We start from the raw sequence: 15,251 nt of genomic DNA, 5'->3' as shown, positions 1-15,251 counted from the left end.
GTAACTATGGTTTTGTTTATGCCAAGCAAGCAAGTCGCGGCGGGCAAGTATGCTCGGTCAACATGGCGAGTGAGTAAGATCTGTGCAAAGTGCAGTGCAGACATCAGTGGAGCCCAGTTCTCCGGAACTTAATGCCAGTCCAATCAGTGCAAAGTACAGCGCCGAGTGTGCATCAGCCGGCCTAATGTTGGAAACCCAGACATGACACACGGAGAAGAGTGCCAGGTCTGTCTGGACTGCGGCGTTAGTCATGATGACTGACTTTCACTGGCTGCAGGCAAGTCTCATTGTTAGAATGTATTACTGTCCACTTCTGTGGCTCAAGTATGCTGCAGATTGAGGCGAAAGAGCTTCGCCAAATACACCCTGTGGTTTATTTTCGCCCGCTGAGATGACACATAGGATAACAGACCAAGCTCCAGAAAGCTGAGACGGTCAGGTCAAGAGTGACCTCGGAACACATCCTGATACGGAACGAGTCGACAGTGTGGCTCTTTAATCAAGTTAGGCGGGAATGTTATAGGCTGTTATGATTTTTTTTGCCACATACTTGGCTCTAACGTTCTGCTTTTCGCTCCCCCCCCCCCCCCCCAATCCCTCACGCTGCAGGAGTGATGGCCAGCAGCCCTCACCTCTCCGCGTCCTCCAGCCACTCCCAAGGCATGGTCAACGGTCAGAAGTCCCTGGAGCTGTGCGGTCACAGTCCGGACGGCCGCCAGCCCTCCCCCCTCACCAGTCCCCTGCTCAACGATGCCAGCAGCGTCCGCACGGATGACGAAGACGAGGTTCGGAGGAAGGTTTGTGGTCCAACGAGGGCCTCCCCCACGGACTCACTGTGTCATAGATGCAAAGCATAACTGTCGTGACTTTGTTGTGAACACCATTATAGGATCATTTTTTTCACTTTATACGTGTCGACTGCACACTTTCAGTGGCATTGCTGACGTTACATATTCTTATCCTAATTTCCTGACTGGATGTTTAACTCTGACATTGCAGAATAGATGCTTCTGCACCAGTTCAGCCGAGCTAAAGTTAGCTAACTAGCAACGCAGAAAAGTAAACTGACCCATCTGAAATATTTAAATACTAAATTTAAATACACATCTTATCAAGATTGGCTTCATTGAGCACATTAAAGGTGCCAGTGCACGTCTTACGTGCATCTCTGTTGACGAGGTTTCTGTGAAATCTACCTTGACTGAAACATCATGGGCAATACCAACTGATAGAATGCGAGGGAGGGGCTAAGAGAGAGTAGCAGTGGGGTTGCAGATGAAAATATAATTTTTTATCTAATTAGCTAATATAGCTAATATAGCTAATTAGATAAAAACGAGCTAATATTGCTAATTAGCCAATTTTCTCATCAACGAGGGCTCATAATATTGACTAAAAGAAAACAAATCTTTTAACATCTTACAACAGCGCATGATTTTACATGCACTTTCACACATCTTTGGAATGATTGCCCCCCCCCCCCCTCACCCCCAATCTATGCAGATGATACTGCTCAACGTGAGACTAAACCTCAGTATCTGAGTGAGTGAGTGACTTAGAAGCCAGGTTCATGAAGTTGCACATCTGAAAAAAAAAAAAAATCAAAAAACACACATAAGGGCGTCCCGGTGGCGTGGCGGTCCATTCCGTCGCCTACCAACGAAGGGATCGGCGGTTCAAATCCCTGTGTTACCTCCGGCTTGGTTCTGGCGTCCCTCCAGACACAATTGGCCGTGTCTGCAGGTAGGAAGCCGGATGTGGATATGCGTCCTGGTCGCTGCACTAGCGCCTCTTCTGGTCGGTCGGGGCGCCTGTTCGGGGGGGGGGGGGGTGTAGCGTGATCCTCCCACGCGCTACGTCCCCCTGGTGGAACGCCTCACTGTCAGGTGAAAAGAAGCGGCTGGCGACTCCACGTGTATCGGAGGAGGCGTGTGGTAGTCTGCAGCCCTCCCCGGATCGGCAGAGGGGGTGGAGCAGCGACCGGGACGGCTCGGAGGAGTCGGACAATTGGCCAAGTACAACTGGGGAGAAAAACGTAGAGAAAAATCCAACAACACCAACAACAAAAAAAAAAAACCACACAGACACAATACTTGGTTATATGGGTTCCAGAGTCCTGTGAGTGCTTGCTTCAGAGTCACACTAGGCTTAAAATAGCCCAGGACCTGGAATACCTGCCCTGAATAATGCTCCTCCGGGACGCCAGCCGGGCACCGTCTGCTAAATCTGCTACAAGACAGGAGCTACCTGGTAGATAATGCCGTTGCCAAAGCGGCGGGCAGCAGCCGGCCGTACCGTAGAGCCCGGTGGACGCCAGGTCGTCCTTGCTCAGTCTCTTCTTCTGCTGTGGTATTTACAGAGGTTCCCGACAGACCGAGCCTACTTCATAGCCAAGGAGCTGCTGACCACGGAGAGGACCTACGTGAAGGACCTGGAAGTGGTGACAGTGGTAAGACCGGTGCGCTGTGCCGACATGCCGCGCTCATGTTTGTTTTCCTTGCTGTCCTCCGGGGGGAAAAACATTGATTATTCCGCCTGGCTGCTCCGTCGCTAGCTGCTCGCCAAAACACACGGGGGGGGGGGGGAGAGAGCCCGGCAGCCGCACCAGGATCTGCTGGCAGATGAGAGTCATGGGTTTTTTTTTTCTCCAACACCACCTCCACCACCTCCACCAGACCCACGCTGAAATCTGTTCATCTGTCTCCTGCGACACTGAATTGAAACTGTGTGTATGTGTCTTTGAGAAGAAGACCACAGTGTGTGTGTGTGTGTGTGTGTGTGTGTGTGTGTGTGTGTGTGTGTGTGTGTGTGTGTGTGTGTGTGTGTGTGAGACGTCTTCTTCCTTGCAGCTTACTTCTTAGTGTCTCAGTTTCTTGATATGTCTTCAGGTGTCCCCTGGGTCTGCACACATGAACACATGGAGACATTTTTAGTTGGCTTAATGTGGAGGAGGGGGCTGCAGCTTTTTGTGTCCTCGAGTGTTCGGAGAAGCCTTCCACACATCTCATAAATATTTGGGTTGGCTGGTCTCTCCTGCCTTTCTTTTTTGGCCTCGGTGTGTAAGCATCTCTCTCCCTTTTGCACTTAACATCTTTCTCTCTCGCTCTCTGTCTCTCTCGCTCTCTATCTCGCTCTCTATCTCGCTCTCTTGCACTCTCTCTCTCTATCGCACTCTCTCTATTGCTCTCTTTGTCTCTATCTCTCTCTGTCTCTCTATCGCACTCTCTCTATTGCTCTCTCTCTATCGCACTCTCTCTATTGCTCTCTTTGTCTCTATCTCTCTCTGTCTCTCTATCGCACTCTCTCTATTGCTCTCTCTCTATCGCACTCTCTCTATTGCTCTCTCTCTCTATCGCACTCTCTCTATCGCACTCTCTCTATTGCTCTCTCTCTCTCTCTCTCTCTCTCTCTCTCTCTCTCTCTCTCTCTCTCTCTCTCTCTCTATCTCGCTCTCTCTCTCTATCGCACTCTCTATCGCACTCTCTCTATTGCTCTCTCTCTCTATCGCACTCTCTCTCTCTCTATCTCGCTCTCTCTCTCTATCGCACTCTATCGCACTCTCTCTATTGCTCTCTCTCTCTATCGCACTCTCTCTATTGCTCTCTCTCTCTATCGCACTCTCTCTCTATCGCACTCTCTATTGCTCTCTCTCTCTATCGCACTCTCTCTCTATCGCACTCTCTATTGCTCTCTCTCTCTCTCTCTCTCTCTCTCTCTCTCTCTCTCTCTATCTCGCTCTCTTTCTCTATCGCACTCTCTCTCGCTCTCTCTCTCTCTCTCTCTATCTCGCTCTCTCTCTCTATCGCACTCTCTCTCTCTATTGCACTCTCTCTCTCTATCGCACTCTCTCTCTATCGCACTCTCTCTCTATCGCACTCTCTCTATTGCTCTCTCTCTATCGCACTCTCTCTCTATTGCACTCTCTCTATTGCTCTCTCTCTCTCTCTCTCTCTCTCTATCGCACTCTCTTTCTCTATTGCTCTCTCTCTCTATCGCACTCTCTCTCTATCGCACTCTCTATTGCTCTCTCTCTCTGTCTCTATCTCTCTCTCTCTCTCTATCGCACTCTCTCTCTCTATCGCACTCTCTATTGCTGTCTCTCTCTGTCTCTCTCTCTCTCTCTCTCTATCTCGCTCTCTCTCTCTATCGCACTCTCTATTGCTCTCTCTCTCTGTCTCTATCTCTCTCTCTCTCTCTATCGCACTCTCTCTCTCTATCGCACTCTCTCTCTCTATCGCACTCTCTATTGCTGTCTCTCTCTCTCTCTCTCTCTCTCTCTCTCTCTCTCTCTCTATCTCGCTCTCTCTCTCTATCGCACTCTCTCTCTCTATTGCTCTCTCTCTCTCTGTCTCTCTATCACCGTCTCTCTCCTTTCCCACCCGCTGATTGGTGTTGCTGCTGTGGGGGTGGGGGGGGGGGACTCATCCGACGCACAGCTGTTGCCCTCTGCTCCTCTTCCCAAGCCTCTCTAGTGGCACTGGGTTTCCTTCAATACCCCCCCCACCCCCCCCCCCGGCCCACTACGGCCAAATAAAGCCCGTCTCTATCTGCCCGCCACAAACCCAGGACACACAGCGTCTCTGTTCGTGAGGAGGGTAGCTTTGATGATGTGTTCCCCAAGGGGGGGTCGGGGGGAATGACGGGCTATCGATTCCTCCGCTCAGCCCCTTTTTGGTCGTCAGAGGATTTAAGAGAAACTCTGAGGCCGAGGTGCGACCGGGAACACGCAGACACGGGTGTTTGGGAGGTGTCCTTAAAAAAAAAAAAAACAACACCTACCATAAAACGCCCATCGATCCCAGCTGTTCCTATGATCCGGGACAGTCCAGGTCGACGCCGTCGAGCTCTTCCCAGAGCTCGAGACCGCAAATCGAGGCTGAAGTTATCTGGCGATGTCGGAATGTAAATCCGCCGCTGCTCCGACCGCTGAGGCCACGTCAGCTTTTGATGCCGCTTGACCTTTAAATTCAAAATGGGCTTCGTCTCACGGCCGCCTTTCCGGGCGTGATGGAGTAAGCGCGCCTGTGCGTCGGTGGAAAGTCCTGGGCGCTGTGACGGGGGTGCCGTAGTTTCCCCCAGCTGTTCTCAGTGGAAATGCTCAAGAGTCTGTCTCCACCTGGCATGCAGGAGAAGCGTGGGTTCACTGGTTTCTTGTGTATGCCGATGTTCACGGTACCAGGGAAAGCCGTCCAGCGTCATAGGAGAGTACCATGTGTGGAGGACCGGTTCCCTCGTCAGCCCAACCCAAACAGGAATTCTTGTAGTCGACACAAATCTCTGGTTATTGCCACTTTTAAACGCTTTAATTCTAAACTGTTTCCGTGTGTGTGTGTGTGTGTGTGTGTGTGTGTGTGTGTGTGTGATGTCAGTCTTTCCAGGGTGCCGTGGGCAAGGACGAGGCCACGCCGGAGTCTCTGAAGAACGCCATCTTCTCCAACTTCGAGCCTCTGCACAAGTTCCACACGGGGTTCCTCAGGGAAGTGGAGCAAAGGCTGGCTATATGGTGAGACGCCGTACCGCGTGGCCGTGGAGACGCCGCACCGCGCGGCGCTCTAAATGTCACCGCTGACGGGGGGGGGGCCGTGCCGGAAAAGCCCCAAGGGGCTTCGGGACGCCAGCGGCGGCACTGTACGCCGTTCGAATTTGGAGCTATTGATCTCGAGTCACGGCCTTTTTTTTTTTATAATTAGCTCTGTTTGCTTTCGGTTTGATAGGGCTCATATGACAGCCCCCCCCCTTCACCACCACCCCCCAACATGACCTAAGGAGCTGTGGTTTCCATGGTAACGGCCATGCTGCATAAAGGCCTGCCTTTTCTTGCCTGTGGGCTTCTGCCGTCTGATCGTCTTAATGATGTTGTGCTTTAACACACACACACACACACATGCACGCAGTGTGGCGAGCTGTCAGGCTGTGTCGGCCGTAACCGCAGACATATTCTGATTTCAACATCCATCTCGGCGAGCCACGCTGACGTTGTCAGAGTCGAAACCGAGACTGACATTCCAGCCAACTTGTGATGCTGATAATGAGCGGAGGCAAATGAGCGGACGTGGTCTGCAGCTCCATGTCTTCAGGTGCTTTGAATATTCAAGTATCCCAGTGGGGACTTGAACCCTGCCGACCTAGATTAAAGAGCTCCCTGCGGTGGACGAGGATGAAATGATTTTTTTTTTATATATATAAATTGTAAATCATCACTGGAATGTCTTCTTCTAAGCTGCTGTCCAACTATTGATTGATTTAACGTTGTGGTTGAAATCAGATGATGGATGGCAGCTTGCGTGGTCTTGCATCTGGATGGGGCAAATCGAGCTCAGGGGAGACCCCTGCTGGTTGAGCTGCTGGACGACAACGAAACACAAAATTACAAAGAATTCTTGCTAACTTCATTGGCATTTTTCTTGTGCAATCACAGACGCCTCCCTGAATTCCCAATGACCGTAAACTGCTTCATCATCCCCCGGTAGAGGACTTCACTGCGCACAATAGCTCTGTAAACTTTTGGAGATAAGAACTGCTGATGTTCGTCTTTCTTCTTTTTTAGGGAGGGACGCTCCAATGCTCATATCAAAGGAGACTACCAGCGCATTGGTGATGTCATGCTGAAGAACCTTCAGAGCTTGAAGGTGAGGCACACCCTCGCATATCACGTATACAGCTGTATGCGAAACACTATTATAATGCCCCTTTTCCACTACACGGTACCAGCTCGCCTCGCCTCGACTCACCCTTTTTTCGTTTTCCATTACTGGAAAGAACCAGCATTTTGGTAACTGTTACCACTTTTCTGGTTCCAAAAAAACTGGAGCGGGTCCCAAAATCAATGCAGGCCTCTGACTGGTCAGAGAAATGCGTGACTGCATCATCAATGCACGCATGGGATATCACCCGGCATCCCCCCCCCCTTTTTTTTCCCTCTTCCTATTGTATCCGGCCTATTACCCCACTCTTCCGAGCCGTCCCGGTCGCTACCGATCCGGGGAGGGCTGCGGACGACCACATGCCTCCTCCCATACATGTGGAGTCGCCAGCCGCTTCTTTTCACCTCACAGTGACGAGTTTCACCAGGGGGACGTAGCGCGTGGGAGGATCACGCTACTCCCCCCCAGTTCCCCCTCCCCCCTTAACAGGCGCCCTGACCGACCAGAGGAGGCGCTAGTGCAGCGAACAGGACACATACTCACATCCGACTCCCCACCCGACCAAGCCGGAGGTAACACGGAGATTTGAACCAGCGACCTGTGTGTTGGTCACCCGGCATTTTTAAACGTCGAAGCGGTCAAAGCGGAGTTGTCTTAAAAGTACATTTTGAAATTGGGGAAAAACGGAGAGCCGAAGAATTAAGTACGGTGTCCCCTCCATGTCCGCCATTGTTCTTGTTTGTTCTTACAATGGTCGCGTTGAAGAGGACATCACAGCGGTTTAACCAGGCGTCACTATGACGACCAGCTACACTGAGGGGGTGCTGTCATGGTAATGGAAAACGACACAGAAGCGAGTCGAGTCGAGCCGGTACCATGTAGTGGAAAAGGGGCATTAGATAGACAGATAGATAGATAGATAGATAGATAGATAGATAGATAGATAGATAGACAGATAGATAGATAGATAGATAGATAGATAGATAGATAGATAGATAGACAGACAGACAGACAGACAGACAGACAGACAGACAGACAGATAGACAGATAGATAGACAGACAGACAGACAGACAGACAGACAGATAGATAGATAGATAGATACATAGACAGACAGATAGATAGATAGATAGATAGACAGACAGACAGACAGACAGACGGACAGATAGATAGATAGATAGATAGATAGATAGATAGATAGATAGATAGATAGATAGATAGATAGATAGATAGACAGACAGACAGACAGACAGACAGACAGACAGATAGACAGATAGATAGATAGATAGAAAGACAGAAAGACAGATAGATAGATAGATAGATAGATAGATAGATAGATAGATAGATAGATAGATAGATAGATAGATAGATAGATACTTTATTGTTCTACGAGAGGATATTTGGTTTCACCTTTTGCGCAGAGCCTCACATACAGCGGATGCATGTACACACATACACACCACATACACAGAACGGCGAGATGACAATACACTGACACAAGTGTGTGCTTGTGTATGTGTGCTTGTACTCATAACTCCTGTGTTTATATTATATATGTATTATTTGATATTGCAACAGTCTTTTCACACTGATCCAATACATACTGCAATTTTTCAACTATCGTGGTGTTATTTATTTATATTGTTCGCGTCTTATCGACAGTAAAACGGGAAACCGCCAATAATATACAGCAGAATGCATTTATTTTAAGTCCTGTGTGTTACAGAAGATTAAAACATGAGCGTGCAATTCAAATTCTGACATTCAGACGTGTAAGTCATTATGCCGACCCTCTTCACGGCGCGCTGTTCGTTGTGCTGCAGTGTTGCATCACGGGAAATACTGTGATGTTAAATTCGTTGCGGCTTAGTGTCACTTGTACTGAATCGATTTTTCTCCCCACCACATCTAACGTGTGTGATGAATTAGTTTGTGTGCCCCGTGGTGACCAGCCCAGTCTTGACTCTGTCCGCAGCCCCTGACGGCAAATCTCCAGAAGCAGTCGGAGGCCCTGGTGGAGCTGGAGAAGGCGTGCAGGACGTCTCGCCGGTTGGAGGGTCTCTGCAGGGACTTTGAGCTGCAAAAGGTCTGCTACGTCCCCCTCAACGTCTTCATCCTGAGGCCCCTGCACCGCCTCATGCACTACAAGCAGATCCTGGGGCGCCTGTGTAAACACTACCCACCGACTCACGTGGACTTCAGGGACTGCAGAGGTGCTCTGTCCACTCACTTTACACCAGGGTTCAGAAAAGGCACATGTACGCGTCCCGGTGTGGTGTGGACTCGGAAGTCAGCCTGCAAACGCTTCGCTCAACTAGATTAGTGGCTAACTAGATTGTTAACTAGGTGGTTAACTGGATTGGTAGATGGAGATCTGCGATTGTCTGGTATCACGAGTCTCGCTGCGGTGGAACAACATCCATTGTCATGTGATTTCTAATGGTTTTTCCCTCTGGTCTGGTCTCTAGCCGCTCTGGCAGACGTGTCTGAGGTGGTGGAGCAACTCCAGGGAAGCATGATTAAGATGGAGAACTTCCAGAAGCTTCTGGAGCTTAAGAAAGATTTGATTGGCATCGACAATCTTGTCATTCCTGGGCGGGTAAGTTCAGGGAAGCCAGACTTGTGCCGCGTCCCTCGTGTTCTCTTCTGTAAGGTCAGCGGTTCCGTTTGGACCTGCCCTATTATTAACTTTTATCGCCAGCCCACTCCCCTCCGCTTAGCGCTCGGCGCTTAATGCTCAATAAACAGTGTTTCTTTGTCTCCCGCAGGAGTTCATCAGGCTAGGCTGCCTCAGCAAGCTGTCTGGAAAAGGTCTCCAGCAACGCATGTTTTTCCTGGTAACGTTCTCTTTTCAAGATCGGGTCATATCAAGCTCATCTAATTATTCAAAGCTGTGATGATCTCATCAGTGGAAAAAATCATCATGTAGTCATGATGCACTTCTTTCCGAAAACAACTTGCTCAAACGGATGGAACTCATAGTGTACTCCTCTATCTGAAGGGCCTGCACCCCCTACGGGCTAGAAGGGGTATTACAGCACAGTCTTTGCAAAATTAAGTGTGGGGGTTATTCGATTTTTTTCTTCTTCTTTGAGTAACCTAGTTTTGTTTAATCTCAGATTTGTCTGTAAATGCTAGTGGCTATGCTTCTAGAAATTTCCTGACTTTTAGGTCTGTGGTTTCATTGTCATTGAACAAAGACATCTGGGAGTTTCATTAATGTCGGTGTGGTGTCACATCAGGCATTGTGTGTGTCTCTCTCTCTCTCTCTCTCTCTCTCTCTCTCTCTCTCCCTCTCTCTCTCTCTCTCTCTCTCTCTCTCTCTCTCTCTCGCACTACTTCATTCTCCCTGCCCATCTCTCTCTGGTGACAGTTCAACGATGTTATTTTGTATACGAGCCGAGGGATGACGGCGACCAATCAATTTAAAGTGCACGGGCAGCTGCCACTCCACGGCATGACAGTAAGTGATGCAGCCCCCCAACCCACCCCCACCCCCACCCCTGAGCATGAGCGCGGGTGTCACCACTCACTGCCACAGAGCTGCAGAACCGCCATGCTCTATCTCTCTCGCCACCCCCCCCCCCACACATACCCGCTTAGCATGCAGCCGCACTGTACAACTCCATCTCCCTCACGTCTCATTATCGCCCCACCCACCCCCCAGTTTTTATCTATTTCGGTCTGTGCTGTTCCAGATACCGCTGCTGTCTGATGGGTTTTCTGTGTCTCCGTCTCCTTTCAGATCAGGGAGAGCGAGGACGAATGGGGCGTGCCTCACGCCTTCACGCTGGTCGGCCAGCGGCAGTCGGTGGTGGTGGCGGCGAGGTAGGGCAGAGCACCGACACGGCGTGTATTATATCCAGATCCAATTTCCACTCCTCGTTCCCTAGCCCACCGTGTGTTTCTTTTCCCGTGGTTGTGGGTCAGTGCTGAAACAATCAGTTCAGTCGATAGATAGAAAATCAATCGATTCTAATTTCGTTTTAGTTATTCATCGAGTGGAAATATCAAACCTATGTTGGGTATAGATTCCCAGATGCTATGACTTGTTTGCATTCACTGAATCATGTGGTTTTAAAATCGATGTTTGTTTGTTTTTTTGCTGCTGCTCAAACCATTTCTGGCCAATTGTTTTTGGCGCTGGAAATTTGTGATGTACATCTGTTATGGTTAGCGCGGTCACCTCACAGTAAGAAGGTCCTGGGTTCGAGCCCCGGGGTAGTCCAACCTTGGGGGTCGTCCCGGGTCGTCCTCTGTGTGGAGTTTGCATGTTCTCCCCGTGTCTGCGTGGGTTTCCTCCGGGGGCTCCGGTTTCCTCCCACAGTCCAAAGACATGTAGGTCAGGTGAATCGGCCGTACTAAATTGTCCCTAGGTGTGAATGTGTGTGTGTGTTTGTGTGTGGGCCCTGTGTGATGGCCTGGCGGCCTGTCCAGGGTGTCTCCCCGCCTGCTGCCCAATGGCTGCTGGGATAGGCTCCAGCATCCCCATGACCCTGAGAGCAGGATAAGCGGTTGGGATAATGGATGGATGGATCTCCTACTGTTTTTGACATTTTAGGGACTAAACAATGAATGGAGCAATCAAAAAATAATCAATAGAGATTAATCAGTAATGAAAATAATGGGGGGGTTTTCCGTCCTAGTGTTGTACAGCAATCTGTAAATAATTAGACACACTTTGTCTTCTCAGGCAGAGTCAACAAGAAGATGTTGGTAGGATAACAAAGGCGTGTCCATTACTCACACGCAGCCTGGCTGTGAACATTTTGCGTTGCGCTACAGGAATTCAGCTCTTTCTCTCGTTCGGTGGGACTAACCGGGGGGCCGGTAGGGTCCCAGTGTGTTGCTCAAGGACACTTTGGCGGTACAAATGGACACATATTAGCAGTTATAGGGATCAAACCCCTGTGTGTGAGTTGAGTCAGTGGTTGCAGACGTGTCCTTCCATGAGCTGCATGTTTGGAGTGTGTAACCAGCCACGCAGGAGGATGTTTTAAGTAGGGGCGGCTGCCAACTCAAATGAAACGTATTGGAGCGAATTCGGGGGTCGGTCCAGGAACCGTCGCAGCCGGGACGGGAACCCGGGTCCCCCGCACCACGGGCGACTACGTTAACCAGTCGACTAAAGGGCCCGTTAGCCAGAGGCTAGCGAGTCTAGTTATCCGTGGTCGTTGCACTACCCCCCTCCTTCGCTTCCGATGGCCTCACAGTCTCACCATCCCACTTCTGACGCCAGTGGAGCGAATTAAGGGGGCAGCCCAGGAACAGCTGCAGCTGGGAGCCCAGAGGCGTGAGGGAGCTGGTATGCTGAAGTGCAGGGACATTCATCTCGAAGGGGGGGGTAGTGTAACGACCACGGGTAACTAGACTCGCTAGCCCTCGGTTAACGGGTCGGACCCTTTAATCGACTGGTTAACGTTCTCACCCGCGGTGCAGGAGACCCGGGTTCGCGTCCCGGCTGCGGCGGTTCCCGGGCTACCCACCGAATTCGCTGCGGTATTGTGGTGAGCCGGCGTGAAAGAATGAGTCGAGAGGCGGGGATGTCTTTTTAATCGCACCTGCCGTGCCCCCATACACCACACGACCCCGGGATGCTGTTTTCTTCACACCGGCCAGAACGGACCAGAACTGACAGCAACGTAACTACTCCCCCTCCCCCTCCCCCATGTCCCAAGTGACAACATCAGTCTCAGTCACGGTCCTACAGTCAGTTAGTCAGTAAACGGTCCCCTACTTAGTCTGAGTCGAACCCCACCACAACAACAACACTAGAATAACCACAACGTGAACACCACATCATTAAAACACAATTTTAAATCTAACATTAACGGTCCCGGGCGGCTCCGTGGCGCAGTGGTCAGCGCGGTCGCCTCACATTAAGAAGGCCCTGGGTTCGAGCCCCGGGGTAGTCCAACCTTGGTGGGTCGTCCCGGGTCGTCCTCTGTGTGGAGTTCGCGTGTTCTCCCCGTGTCTGCGTGGGTTTCCTCCGAGTGCTCCGGTTTCCTCCCGCAGTCCAAAGACACGTAGGTCAGCGTCCCCGCGGCCCGGAGAGCAGGATAAGCGGTTCGGATAAAGGATGGAATGGATGGATGTACGTTAGGAAAAGTTAGGCGTGCTGTCGGGTCTAAGATGTTGCACAGCCACCTGCCGCCGCTAGGGGGAGCTCCAGCCCCTCCTCCCGCGCTAATGTGTATAATAGAGGTTCTTGCTCTACTGTAATATGGGATCTCGTTCCAGATTTTAGTGTACGTGTGAAAAAGTGGTCTCTGACCACAGGGATGTGTTCTTGTCTTGTGCCGTGTCTCGGTAGTGGAGCAGTAATTGTTGTAGTTATTGTTTTGGAACTGAAAGTAAAGTTTAATCCGCGTGGTTCTGGAAAGTCAGGGGGTTACAATGTGGAAGTGCATTGCAGTGGTGAGTCCAGAGGGGGAAGGTCGCCGTGGCTCTGATAATACATTTTATTGTAGAGTCTTGCTCTGGGTTCAATGGTCTCCTTTGTGGTGAGGGGCCAGATATGGAGACAGTGTGGTATTGTTGAAGGAATGATTGCGTGTAGATATTTGTCCGAGACAGTAGGGGTGAGATGGTATGGGTGAGACAGTATGGGTGAGACAATATGGGTGAGACGGTATGGGTGAGACAGTAGGGGTGAGACAGTAGGGGTGAGACAGTAGGGGTGAGACAGTATGGGTGAGACGGTATGGGTGAGATGGTATGGGTGAGACAATATGGGTGAGATGGTATGGGTGAGACAATATGGGTGAGACAGTATGGGTGAGACAGTATGGGTGAGATGGTATGGGTGAGATGGTATGGGTGAGACAATATGGGTGAGACAGTATGAGTGAGATGGTATGGGTGAGACAGTATGGGTGAGACGGTAGGGGTGAGACAGTATGGGTGACATATGGTCTCCTCTTGTTATAAACACACAATTTCTGGTCGAGCTTCTTGGAAAGAAGTGACTGCAACGACCACGGATAACTAGACTCGCTAGCCCTTGGCTAACGGGCTGGACCCTTTAGTGGACTGGTTAACGTAGTTCCCTATGGTGCGGGAGACCCGGGTTCGGGTCCCAGCTGCGGTGGCTCCCGGGCTGCCCCCTGAATTCGCTACATGACCTATGTGTCTGAGCTGAGAAGGTATTTTGTGTGTGTGTGTGTGTGTGTGTGTATCTGTCCGTCTTTAGCTCTCCGTCAGACATGGAGAAGTGGATGGAGGACATTAAAATGGCAATTGACATGGCGGAAACCACCAACGGGCTTTCATCAGACCTGTTGGCCAGTGATGTGGCCGACAACAGTAAGTTAAAGCACACATATGATGAGTTTATACTGTCACAGTGCAGCATGCAAAAAGCCACATCATCTGCATAGAGACAAAAATGATTATTGCTGCCCATCCACCCACACATGCACACCAGTGATTAGATGGTAACATAAAAATTGAATGTTTTGAGTTTTATAGCTGCAGTTCTGAATACGGTACCTATGTAAATACTCGCCACTGCATTGGCGTTTGACTAGTTTGGCTCAATTTGAGATGTAACACACTTGTGTCAAAGTGTCGCCCGTAGATGAATCCATGGCTGAATGGTGACTGACCCTCACACTGTGTGTTTTATAGCAGCTTTTACCCCTCCCCCTCCCCCCCCCCCATCATCCTGAGTGTTTGTCTAGCAGTAACAGCCTCCTGACTTTCCCAGAATCCCCCGAGGACTCCTCGGTGGAGGCCGAGTCTGAGGACGACATGACGGCGTCGCGCACCTCCTTGGAGAGGCCCTCCCCTCATCGTGGTAACACCACGGTGCACGTGTGCTGGCACAGGAACACCAGCGTGTCCATGGTGGACTTTAGCATAGCTGTGGAGGTACCGGCCCACAAAAAAAAAACCCCTCAGCCTCAGACCTCAGACCTGCCCCCTCCCTTCCTGCCTTGTTCTCCTCCTGTATACGTATCTTAGTGTGCACCGTGTATCCTATCTGAGTTCACTGTGGTAATTTCTCCGTGGGAACAGTATCCTCCATTCAGCGCCGTTTTCTTCTCCCCCGTCTGAGATGCGCTCGTAAAAACAACATTATCTCGCCGCTTGTTTATAGTCGAGTGCATTAACTCGGCACTTGTTTCTCCGGCTGATTTTTTTTTTCAAAATAGATTGGAATAAAAAAAATTTTTTGCTTTCTATTAAAGCACATCTCAAAGTGCTGCGGAGTGCTCCGGGCGCACAAAACAAACCGAATACGAAAATGCATAAACACACAAAGCAAACACAAAATTCAGAAAATGCCCTTTTAAGAAGGAAGGTTTTAAAAGCCTTCTGTTTTTGCGAGCTGATAAATGTTGTGGTTAGGGGCGGCACGGTGGCGCAGTGGTTAGCGCGGTCGCTCCACAGCGAGAAGGTGCTGGGTTCGAGCCCCGGGGTAGTCCAACCTTGGGGGTCGTCCCGGGTCGTCCTCTGTGTGGAGTTTGCATGTTGTCCCCGTGTCTGTGCGGGTTTCCTCCGGGGGCTCCGGTTTCCTCCCACAGTCCAAAGACATGTAGGTCAGGTGACTCTGCCGTACTAAATTGCCCCTAGGTATGAATGTGTGTGTGTGTGATGGCCTGGCG

The 15,251-nt window shown here is 50.5% G+C and overlaps 1 protein-coding gene across 1 annotated transcript in view; it reads left to right on the top strand.

Moving 5' to 3' along the window:
- farp1 (FERM, RhoGEF (ARHGEF) and pleckstrin domain protein 1 (chondrocyte-derived)) overlaps positions 1 to 15,251 on the top strand; it is an 80,765-nt gene that overhangs the window by 61,130 nt on the left and 4,384 nt on the right. Inside the window, exons 14-24 of the mRNA XM_056289102.1 lie at positions 610 to 797; positions 2,360 to 2,449; positions 5,370 to 5,503; positions 6,548 to 6,629; positions 8,618 to 8,855; positions 9,111 to 9,241; positions 9,411 to 9,479; positions 10,016 to 10,105; positions 10,388 to 10,470; positions 13,835 to 13,947; positions 14,351 to 14,514. Coding sequence (XP_056145077.1) covers positions 610 to 797; positions 2,360 to 2,449; positions 5,370 to 5,503; positions 6,548 to 6,629; positions 8,618 to 8,855; positions 9,111 to 9,241; positions 9,411 to 9,479; positions 10,016 to 10,105; positions 10,388 to 10,470; positions 13,835 to 13,947; positions 14,351 to 14,514 — 1,382 coding nt within the window. The remainder of the gene's footprint in view (positions 1 to 609; positions 798 to 2,359; positions 2,450 to 5,369; positions 5,504 to 6,547; positions 6,630 to 8,617; positions 8,856 to 9,110; positions 9,242 to 9,410; positions 9,480 to 10,015; positions 10,106 to 10,387; positions 10,471 to 13,834; positions 13,948 to 14,350; positions 14,515 to 15,251) is intronic.

The sequence above is a fragment of the Lampris incognitus genome, chromosome 11, assembly GCF_029633865.1.
Source record: "Lampris incognitus isolate fLamInc1 chromosome 11, fLamInc1.hap2, whole genome shotgun sequence".
NCBI classification, from domain to species: Eukaryota; Metazoa; Chordata; class Actinopteri; order Lampriformes; family Lampridae; genus Lampris; species Lampris incognitus.
The sequence above is the reverse complement of the archived record's forward strand: the minus strand, read 5'-3'. Positions and strand labels throughout refer to the sequence as shown.